The sequence below is a fragment of the Nanorana parkeri genome, unplaced genomic scaffold (genome assembly GCF_000935625.1).
Source record: "Nanorana parkeri isolate BGI_ZX_2015 unplaced genomic scaffold, ASM93562v1 scaffold975, whole genome shotgun sequence".
Classification (NCBI taxonomy): domain Eukaryota; kingdom Metazoa; phylum Chordata; class Amphibia; order Anura; family Dicroglossidae; genus Nanorana; species Nanorana parkeri.
Genome location: NW_017307243.1, coordinates 66,688 through 78,500, shown reverse-complemented (window position 1 = coordinate 78,500; position 11,813 = coordinate 66,688). Strand labels below are relative to the sequence as shown.

Genomic DNA, 11,813 nt, shown 5'->3' with positions numbered 1-11,813 from the left:
GGATAGGCCGGGGGGGGGGGGGGCTCCAGTGGTGCTTTAACTACAAATCCCAGCATGTCTCTGCGAGTCCTGCCCATAACTGTCAGTGTTGCTCATGGGACTTATAGTTCCACAACAGCTGGAGAGCTGGATTTGTCCACCCCTGTATTAGACTGTATGGGCGGCTGGTCTGGAGCCTAGAGTAAAGCTGGCCATACACCTTACAATTATCTGCAGATTTTCTGTGGTCAGATGGGAAAGGTGCAACAGATTCCTCCATCTACACTTAACTGTGCGGATGGAGTAATCTCCACCTGGGCCAATCTGTTGTACTTTTTCCATCTGACCACAGAAAGTCTGCAGATAATTGTAAGGTGTGTGGGCACCTTAAGCCTTGTTTAGATGAATGGGTGAATCAGGTGATCCACGTTTTTGCGTTCCCTTGCTACCCACTGAGATCGGGACATCTCAGTGGGGCATGTCCCCTAATATATGGGGACAAAAATGCATTTCTTTAATATTTGCATTCAAGCCTGCAAAGCATTGCAATTGTGATCACCCGATCACAGCTGCAAAGTTCAGGCTTCTGCACAGTCTCTCCCAGGCAGAGCTCCGTACTGAGGTAAAGAGTTTCATTTCGGAGAGATGGGGAAGTACAGCTGGATTACAAATTACATTAAATCACCTCATCCAGCTTCCAGCTGTCCTTCCTCTAGAGCTGCCCATAATCCCGCATCTACCTTGAGCGAGGATGGCTGGACGCTGTATCAGGTGATTTAATGCATCTTTTCTAACTGCCTGGGAGAGAATGTAAAGAAGCCTGAGTTTTGCAGCTGTGACTGAGTGACCACAATTGCGATGCTTTCCAAGCTTGGATGCAAATATTAAAGAAATGCATATTGTTTTTTATATATTATTAATTATGCATTTCTTTAATTTTTGCAAAAGGTGAACTCCTTTAAGGCAATGTTAATAGAATTCAAGTGAGTCTGTTATTGTGGCTGGGTATGTTGCACAGCATTGAGACATGCTCATCTCTGGTCAGGCAGGCAGTGTATATTTTTGTTTATACAATGCAAAAACCATTTGTTGCTTTCTGTCCTCATACTCTCACTTCTGAGAGGAAATCTTTTAGTGTTAGTACTCCATGCATTGACTGCATTTGGTTATGCTATTTTTATTAACTGTGACAGCTCTTAGATGGGAATTCCCTTTGTTTTGAAGAGATTTTCTTAAAGCAGATTTAAAGTTTAGTTTTAAAATGAACATGGATAAAAGTAAACTTATCCCAGTCTCATAGATGGGTCTACAACATAGCCAAAAATAAAACAGAATTTGAGAAAAGACAATTTTGCATTGTGACTATAACTTAATACCGGGGTGGAGAAATGAATGTGGAATTCAGGAGTCTGTCTGACCAGTCCAGGAGTCCGCTCCATTGACAACAACAACAAGAGAAAACCTCCAAAGTTAGTCACCAGATATGGTTTTTGAGGTGCATTGGCCACCTGGCTCCTGGGATTTGTCCAGCCCTGTATTACAAGGAGCCTAAAGGTGCCCATACACTGTACGATAATTGCGGGAAATCCCGCGATCGTACGATAATCGCAAAGTGTATGGAAGGCGTGCGACCGTTTCTACTGTACGGTCACAAGTCTTTTGTCTAAGGAGCACGCTAGAAAACCCGGTTAGTGGCGTGCTTGTTCAACAACTGCCGAACGGGCCGGTGTGCGCACGCGTACACTGCCCGTTCAGCATTGCAGTCATCGGAAGCCCGCCCCTCAGGGGTCCGGGCTTGCGATGATCACAAGTACGATCTGCCTGTCCAAGATGGGCAGATCGTACATTTAATTACTTTACAACCCTCGCAAGACAAAAGTCTTGCAAGGGTTGTAAAGTGTATGGCCACCTTAAGAAGCTTCTTGCCCTGCAGTAGTTTTTTGGCAGCTTGATGTGGTCGTCATCTACCCTTAATCTTTCATAAAGCTGCATCTCCTTAATCTCTCCAGTCTTTTTTTTTTTCCTCAAATGTTCTGCACAAACCAACAGAAAGGAAAAATGACTAACTTTGTTTAGCATTTTGAATAGAGACCAGAAGAGACAACTGTACAGAGATGCACCATTACGATTTTCCCGTGTTTTTTAAAATTTACTTTAAAGTGACACTAACAAGGGCTTAAGCTAACAAATGTATTGAAGTGCACAATAGTAATGTTACCAAAGGATCACAAAAACATTACATAGGCAGTCACATGGTGAATACAATTTAAAACGGAAATGTAATGTTAACCCTTATAAGTTATATTCATTCTAGCCGGCTTGCTTTTAGACCATCCCCCGGACTTTCTCCCCCACCGTAAATCATTACGTTCTGTACATTGTGTATAGGACATGCCAAGGGGCATACCATCACTGCAGGGTAGGAGGCAGGCTGAAGGGAGCTCCGTGACAGCCGGCTGGCTCTAAGGTTGGGTGAGTATAACTTTATTTTCAGGCCTAGAACAAAAGGAGCAGTTAACCCTTGCCGTGCACAAGCAGCCCCACTGCAGAGGTCAATAATTTTCCCTGGAGTTCTGCTTTAACGTTTTAATTATTTTGTAAGTAGCCTTTTAGCAGATATATTTTAAGTAGGGATGCACCGATATATCGGCCGCCGAAACATATCGGCCGAAAATGGCACTTTTGGCATAATGCCGAAAGAGCCATGTTTCGGCCGATATATCGGTGCATCCCTGGTTTCTTTTCTCCCTAAGCAAACTGGTGCGTTGCCCACGAATGGCAAACCAATAGGTTTTCATTTAAGACCAATTGAGCCCTTTGCATTACTTAGTGTATTGCAGTCAGGCTGCATATACAGTAATGAATATACATGTCTTTTTGTTGGGTACTACAGTTATTTGAATAAGTATACCCCTTGAAGATGGACTTTTTCAAAATATTTCAAGTGGGAAATACCGGGTCTTCATTCATACAGTACCTACAGAAAAGGTGATATACTTCATTTAAAACACAAGGAACATTGTATGTGCAATCATTTATTCAACAAACATATACATGGTGTTGTGTAAAAAGTAAGTACATCCTTGGCAGCAGAAGCTGTTCTTGCCCCCTTTACCTAAAATGGCTTCTTGTATACCTACCCACCAGTGTCTGACATTGACTCATGGATATACATATACAACATGTCATTTGTTCAAGTATCTCAAGGGAAGGGATAGGTAGCACTGGAACCCTAAGGTTATCCTATTGGTATTTTTCCAGCAGTGTTTCAGTGGTGTTTGAACACAGATTCTAGGCTGACGGCGTCTACACACCAAACCATTTCCACAGTTTCCCTGATTTGTTTTTGGGTCCAAAGATTGCTGCCTCTTCATCAGGGCTTAAGAATGGAAATAGTGCGTACAAGTAGATGAAAATACAAAGCATGTGGTCTTTTGAGCATTGAAATGCGCAGTATTTGTCAGCAGTTGGTTTATAGAAGTATCGGGAGAATAAAATATGCTTTGCCTAATGCTTCGAGCCAGCAAGGGGACACACTATACTGAGAGTCTTGTAACTGCTGATTGCTCAGCGCACAATCTCCTCCCTGCAGAGAGAGCATAGAATGTCAGTCACCGCTCGTTGGGGTGATGGGAACGGGGGCAGGCACAGTTAGATCTGGCTCTAGAGAGGCAGAGCCAGCTGTCAATCAGGCAGTGGGGTGGATCCCGATAATATTGTTGGGATCCTTCCAGGCTGCAGTGCAGCTCTGTGCTGTGCGAAGATATCGGGCAGTAGCCTGCTATATGCTGACTTTGGGTCAGAGAAATACATTAGTAAATACTCCTGTGACCCAAAAGAGAAGTAAAGCCACAAAAATGTTTGGCTGTACTTCTCTTTTAAGCAGCCCAGGTTGGTTCAACCAGCTGCTGACAAACCCTGTACATTTAAAGAGCTCCGGTCATAAATATTCTGATTCCTTTGTCTAGGGACGAAAAAACAAAGATATACTCGCCTGATCCTCAGAGCCGTCTGGCTGTTAAGAGCGGTCCTCCAGCCTGTCTCTTCCTCCGCTCCAGCAATGGAATGTCCCTTGGTGTCCTAACACCCTATACACAGGGCCTTACTTGGAACATGGGTTTAATGCGAGTTAAAGGGAACTAGAGGCTAGATCAAGAAAACTCTGAAAGTGTCTTTCAGAGTGGCTAAGCGTGATTGCCAAGCGCCTCAACAGCAGAAACCACGTTATTAGAGATATTTATCGAGAAGCTATCATTCTTCTCCTGGGCTTCAAATTCATGTGTAGTGTTACTGTACAAACTAAGTGGCAAGGGACAGTCTTGCAATCAAAGCTAAAGTAGCTTCACCCACTTCATTTCTTTGCATTTGTGTACATTTCTCTTCAGTCTTCACTTTTTCTGCCTTTCCGCCATCTGCCTTCAATTTGTTATTCTGATATTTCTCATTTTATCTTTCATTGTTTAGCTGGTTGCACACTTTAATTGTCTTTTTCTATTGGCACCCAATTGCCAAGGATTCCAAACTGTTCATGTTGCTTTAACATATTTCCCACGCTTCTAGAAATGGTTAATGCTGCTGTTTAGAAGTATTGGCTTGTCTTCCATGCATTGCATTTTTTAGATCCACCCACACATTTTCATTAATAATCAGATCTACGCGTGTGAAGACTATCTGTAATCATCTGATCTGCACTGCATCTATTTTCTTTTTTACCTTTTTCATCAATAAAAGTTATTACTTAGTACCAAACCTTTTGTGCTTCAGTTTATCCCTCTTTACCATTATCATGACATTTTGGCAAGTGCTGTTCTCTATCACTATCTAGTTCTTTATACTTATTTGCACAAAAGCATCCTGTTTGCTGTCCTCGTAGCTCTAATGGTGAGTATCATTACTGATTATGCTGTAGCAGAGCCGTTGGCTGACAGTTTGAGTGCAAATCCTAAAAGGCAGGCTGGTGGCATCAATAAAGTATGTCCCACTTTGAACAAATGTCTTGTTGGCTTTTCTCAGTATCAGTACAGTTGAAGTATTTGGTGTTGCCTTCCTCTGCCATCTAGTCTCCTGGCTTTGCTTATATCCTGCTCCGGGGTGACAGATTGCTTAGTTAGCTGAGTGCAGGTCTCACAGTTCCAAATGGCACCCTGTAATGGTGGCCAAGAAAGGATTGCTAAGATGGATGCAAAAACAGAGTCAGGCATTTCTGCTAGAAAGTGGACTTATCTTCCATAAAGCGGACCCATCATACTGGCAGCTTTGATGGACTGCAGTGAAATTAGAGTAATTGGCTTTAGGCTGCTGTGCAAAGATTTTATTCTTAAAAATCATTATTTTACTTTGCAGCGTGCCTGTAAACACTATAGCCAAACCCCCAACCAAACACAAAACACACTGCCCCAGACTGTTTCATGAATAGTGTATACGCAGATTATATAGAACATTGGCACCACTACGAGAAAAGCTTCAATTATACAAATTTCACTTTATTAAGAGCAAAGATTAAAATCTCACCCCACCCCATAAAAAACTGGACAACCTTGTCTAACTATTCATGCACCTTCCCCCCGTTACTACTACTGGCATCTGAATAGCTGTCTAGGAACTGTTCCTAAGGGCAAATGCAAACTAGCTGAAGGATGCCACCACCAGCAAGTCCATCATCACAATTCAACTAAATCACTTGCAAATAATCTAATAAGTTGCACCTGTGTTCAGACAAATAGTATCCAGTAGTCAGGCTTCCACTTCACCATCTGAGAGGTTTAGCAATGATGCTTACGTTATGTGAATAGCCGGGGGAAGTGGGGGGCAAAGATGCAATTGCAGTGCCGGGGTCTATGGGACCTGCAGCGCTTACATTCAAAGCAGGAGGGACGTACATTGAGAGCAGTATTAATTCCAGTATGTAAATAACTGATTTGCTTGACCTTGAGGCCTGGTTCACACCTGGGTGTTTTACAGTGCGTTCCTACGCTCTGTAAAACGCTCAACATGTGAAAACCAATGATTGCCTACGGGCATGGTTTCCACCAGGGCGTTTTACAGCACGTAGGAACGCGCTGCAAAACGCCCTATGCCCAAAGAAGTACAGGAGCTTCTTTGGGGCGTATTTGCAGCACGTATCCATTGGGATACAGCCAGGTAGCCCTCGGAAACGCGCGTTTTTTACCGCGAATCGCGGCAACTGCACATATTCCATACGCCCAGGTGTAAACCCAGCCTTAAAGTAAGTCTGCATGGCAGGGGTTTGCTTCTGAGGCAAAGAAACATTGTACTGTGGTAAGCATGGTAAAGATTGTTGTGCTCAGAGTTGGTTTTTAACTGAAAGTATATTGTAGTTGTAGTGAGTGCACATTTTGATAATCTTTCAATTTTTTATTTACCAGATCACATAAGTAATAAGTTGTAAGGGGTTTTCATACCCTTTAATGTGCACATGCATATTTGTTGTGTATGTGCTGCTTTCTAGATCTTTGGCACAAGTGACCTTATAATAAGCTCTGTTCATTTTTTCTTTGTAGGTGATGAGACTCGTCAACGAGTGAAATTCACAGATGATCGTGTCTGCAAAAGTCATCTCCTGGACTGTTGTCCTCATGACATTCTTGCAGGAACGGTAAGTAGTTTTCTATAAACCGCGTTAGATTTTTAATATTGAGTCCTAGGGCCATTTTTTTGTGCTTTTAAATAAATGCAATTACTTTACAACTAAGAATTGAACATGTGAAAGTATGTAGAACATTCTCATTTGAAAGTTTGCCATAGTGATTTTGGTAACTGGATTTAGGACTCCTCATGTAGTACATTCCACAAGATCAGACTTTCTGACTATACATAGTGCATCGTATTAACTACAGGCTGACGAGATTCAGAGGTAAAGCCTTGCTCCAGCCAAAACATTTTTGAAGTAAGAGAGGGGAATAGTTATCTGTTTTTATTGCAATCTGCGTACCCATTGTGAAGGTTTGCCCTCTCTTCCTCTCCTAGTGACTAAACAAAGTTAAGAAATCTCCCCAATGTGGCCACAGATCTAATAAAATAGTGGCAGCAGTTCTCACCCTTCAATTATTTTAACAAAAATATGTTATGTTGGCCATACACAGCTCTAATTTTGGCCAAGTCCTGTTGATTCAGACAAAATTCGAGCAGTCCCCCGTTGACACCCCTCTGTTTTAAGCAGATTTTTTTTTTAAATTCTACTTTGTTGTAGCAGCCTGTCCGAAAATTCTCAGATGAGTGACTGCAGCCAATCAGCTCCAGTCACTGAGTATTCGGACAACCATGGCTGTCGGAATACAATAGCCCAGCAGGGTGGGTATTTCCACATCCACACTGTTTAGCCTTGATAGGGATATCTACGGTAGTGCATGGCTAGCTTTACTCAGTTCCCCTGTTGGAAAGATTTTACTTCCTTGTGTGTCCACAGGAAGTGGGGGCAATCTCCGCAATGGCAAGAAAATACTAACAGGAGTTGTACCCCCCCCCTCGACCCCAATCCAAAACTAAGATGAAAAAGTGGTTTTTGGTTTTGTGCTGGAGTAGTGCTATAACTTATTTTATCTATAACCACATTTTATCTGTACACAATGCCTTTGTTCAGCATATACATTTTGTGCTCTGCTACATCATCCTTTTATCTGTTGTGTGGACAAAGAAACAACCTAGTTCTCCGAAAGGTTGCTTTTAAAATATATTTAGCTAACTGCTTGAGGGCCCAAGTCACACCATATCCAGTGTGTCCGGAACGCACTGGATCGCATACATGAAGCCGCAGGAGGCATGTCAGTGCCATTCACGTCAATGGCACCGCAGTGCGATCGTCCGCACCGGAACGCAAGGTACAGGAATGGCCTCCGTTCCAGTGTAGTGCTGTCTAAAAAAATGCTGCATGCACTATTTTTTTCAGATCGCACTGCACTGGAACAGAGGGCATTCCTGTACCTCGTGGTTGTGGCACCGACACACCCCCTCCCGTCCCAGAACGCGGCCCGGCTTCTTGTATGCGATCCAGTGTGTTCTGGGTGCAAACTGGGCCACACTGGATATGGTGTGACTGGACCCTAAAGGTATTCGTTTTTCACACTGCTTCTGTCTGCTGCATAGTTGCTGGCACTGTACAGAACCTTTTCCTTTTAGAAGTATATGACAAGAGTAGTTCTAAAATAAATTTCAGTTGGTTTATTTTTGTGTTAGCGCTTACCCTGGAGTATTTCTAATGCGTATTTGTGTTTTTTTTCTTTTAAACAGAGGATGGATTTGGGTGAGTGCACCAAGATTCACGACTTGGCACTGCGAGCTGACTATGAGATTGCAAGCAAGGAGAAAGATCTGTTTTTTGAGCTTGATGTGAGTTTGTTTTCCTTTCTTTATTTGGTATCTTATTGCATCAATGCTTGTCCTTTCACTGTGGTTCTACTACAGGAGTAGGCTGCTCGCACTGCAAACGGAGTATTCTCAGATTTTAGTAAGGAGTATGAAGCTGCTTTCAGGTCAAGGAAGGGAATTTATCAAGATGGGATCAGACAAAATCTGGAGCAGTTGCCCATGGCAACCAATCAGCTTCTATCTGTCATTTTTAAAGCTTAACTGAACAAACTTAGGAGAGAAGCTGATTGGTGGTTACTATAGGCAACTGCTCCAGATTCTGTCTGCTCCCGTTTCAGGGTTTAGCAAACATTCACTTTGCTAATTAAACATCTTCTCTTTTTAGTAAATCCAACCGTTCTCTCTAAAAACATTAAATCTGTCATCAGTATATTTTGAGTGCATCTTTTTGGGTTTTTTTTTTAATTGGTGCTTTCACTGAACATTGTACAGTTTTTCCTGAACTGCATTTTTGTAGAAATGTGTAGCATCCCCATCTGTTGGCCCGTCAGTCAAAAATCAATTATTATATTGTTTTCAATCTGCATACAAAGATTCAGAGAGGTACAGTAAAGCACAATTACTATGCAAGATTAATAAGTAGGAGTCATGGCTTGCATGCCAATGTGTCTACAAACGTATGTAGAAATAAAATTTTGTAAAACACCATCAAATAAGATATATTACTCGGGTCACATTTGCATATATAATATAACGTGGTTCAAAATCATAGCTCCCAGGTCAGTCTCTCAGAACCGACTGACAAATGTACACCAGATATAATTTGGTGCACTCAACAAAGATTTTATCATTCATATACTAATACACCCCAAACTGTCGTATATACAAGTGCTTAAGCTGATATATTAATAAGGGTACACATGTGTAAATATATTTTGAATCTTGAATTAAGAGACCTGCTGTAACATACCTAGAATGTTAATGAATGAACCTGTCCTTTAACAACGCAGGGCAAAGCAACAGGTTCACTTGAAACCAGCCCCCCACAGCAGCTTGTATTTGCACCTACACTTCCTCACCGTTTCGCAACAAGGAGGAGCCCTTTGTGAGCTCCAAGTTGATCGTGGTTTGAGCTTACCTAAAGTTGAAGACTCCATTCCTGCCCACATTGGTTGCTGCTGGTGCCCAACAGGACTGGTCTCTTGGGCAGCACCAAGCACCAGCAGTGTCACATGGAAGGGAGAGGAGCAAGTCATATTCTGTACGTGAAATGTTTTCCTCTTGGCCAGGGGTGGGGGAGAGAAGGGCAGATGATGATATGCTGGTGCAGGGGACAGCTTTAAATTGAGCCTGTGCATTGCCCTGCTAGATGAAACCAGTGTTATAAATGAGATTTTTGTTAAAGGTATGACTATTAAGTCTTGTTTTTATTACAGCTGTGATAAGATGTGTAAAACTATTAAACTAAAATCGCTGAAGATGACCACTTGCCGGTAGCTTATCAAGGAAATGACAGGGGTTTTAAAAAAAATATAAATTGATGTTGATTAGCCTGCACACAGTAACAAGTTAACCGGACATGCCTGTAACAGGCTGATATCCCCTGTAACAAGAAGATGTGGAATCCATGTCGTGCCATTAAAAGCACATGTGTACGCATAGTAAATGTGCATTTGTAACCACATCACAAGGTGAATGAACCATTAGATAGCAGGCACCAAGAGATAATACCTCTGCCGTAAGAATCCTTCTGCCAGTAGGCCTGCTGAAATTGTGGCTTGTGGGAAATGAGGAGAGCAGGCAGGTTCCCACTCCTAGGTCAACACAGGGGAAGGCAGAGGGTACACTTGGGTATACCTATTACCCTTCAAAAGAAAAAGTTATTTGTGTTGGAAATTCTGTGTGCTTGGCATCAGTGGCAGAGGGATTTCCCTTGCTGCAGCAGTTTGATCATGCAGTTTTAAGAAATTTGTAGAGGCAAGTAGATGCAGGACTTTCAGGAGGGGACTTGAAGGAGTTGCATGTGTGCATTTGAATGTGGCCTTATAAATGACTACAATGTGGGTGGCAAGTTAGTTGCTGCTTCCTAGCCAGTAAACTGGCTCAGTTTTCCGAGGGAATGAAAATTAAGTATATGGAAATAAAACCAACTGCTTTAGCACTTGGAAAACCCCCTCATAACCCCCCATGCCAGAATGAATTACAACCACTGGAGCACAAGGTTCTATGGTATTCCCACGCCTCAGGACCCACATTTCTCAGTAGGGTAGATTAATGCTGCAATCATTTCTTTGATTATCCTGACTTTCAGTCTGGTGCTGCAGGAACCAGAAAGTGAGGGGGAATGTTCCCAACAAAGCCTCAGGTGGCAGTATAAACGTTTTCAAAGTAGAACCTAAATAACTGCTGCGTCAGTCGTTTATCAAAGTTTATTAAAATACAGAACTTTTTTGTTACTCTAAACTTTATACATCCCATAACCTTTGATGTTATATTGGAGCGAAGTGACTATACCCCCACAGTGACAGCATCAAGGGGCTGAGCTTTGTGAGATGTCTGTTGTCATCACTGGGCCACCATCTTGCTTCTGGAAGTACATTTTGGTTCTGGCTGATGTCTGACCAAAAATCCATCTAACCGAGGGAGAAATGTAGATTGACAACATTTTCAGGAGTAGATCTGTGTTCTTTTTAAGAGGTAATTAATACCTGCACTTCATATTTATACATAACAGCTTCTCCCTGCTGACCACCGCAGCTTCCCCAGACCTGTGAATTGTAGAGAAAGCTGATGTCAGTCAGCACTATGCTGTTTTTTGGGGTTTTGTGTGTGTGTGCGCGTGCGTGTGTGTATATGTGTATGTGGTTTGTTTCTTTTTTTAAGGTGGATGATCTATATTCGCTATTTACATTTGGAATGTAATTATTTCAAAGAATGTAGTTTTACTTTCTGTAATGCCCACTATTTTAATGACTATATATTGCAGTGTCAGTTTAATACACAATATTTTATACTGATTATTTTATGACTTCTGTGTCATTAGTGAACAGTTAACAGATGCTGCAAATGCAAAAGGACATTCATATGGCCAGTATACATGTGCACTATTATGTGAGTAAAAGCAGCTTGTATGTAAGTACACTTCCCTTACAGCTATTACTGTTTTATCTATCAGAAGATTGCAGTCACTCTCTGGAATTTTGACTGTCACTAACTAATCTAAAATAGTAGGCGTATACAAAAAATTATTATTTTTCTACAAGACAAACCATGCAGTCAGAAGAACATAGGATTTAAGGTATGAAAATGTCTGACTGCCAAGAAGAGAACGGTAACCCTAAACCCAAAAGGTGATTAGAGTGAGCATGAATCCTAGTAACCTGAGCAGTAAAAAGTGCCATAGCATTAAAAAAGGAATTTTGTTTCAAATGTTTATTTTTTGCTGGCTATAAAATATTGACCATATCCTTGAAATCTGCTAAACTGCTTTTAATCTTTTTTTTTTTAAT

At 41.8% G+C, this 11,813-nt stretch overlaps 1 protein-coding gene across 1 annotated transcript in view; it reads left to right on the top strand.

Annotated features, from left to right (window-relative positions):
• The window catches only part of LUC7L (LUC7 like), a 41,534-nt gene that overhangs the window by 2,310 nt on the left and 27,411 nt on the right, over positions 1–11,813 (top strand). The window contains exons 2-3 of the mRNA XM_018566791.1: positions 6,501–6,595; positions 8,227–8,325. Coding sequence (XP_018422293.1) covers positions 6,501–6,595; positions 8,227–8,325 — 194 coding nt within the window. The remainder of the gene's footprint in view (positions 1–6,500; positions 6,596–8,226; positions 8,326–11,813) is intronic.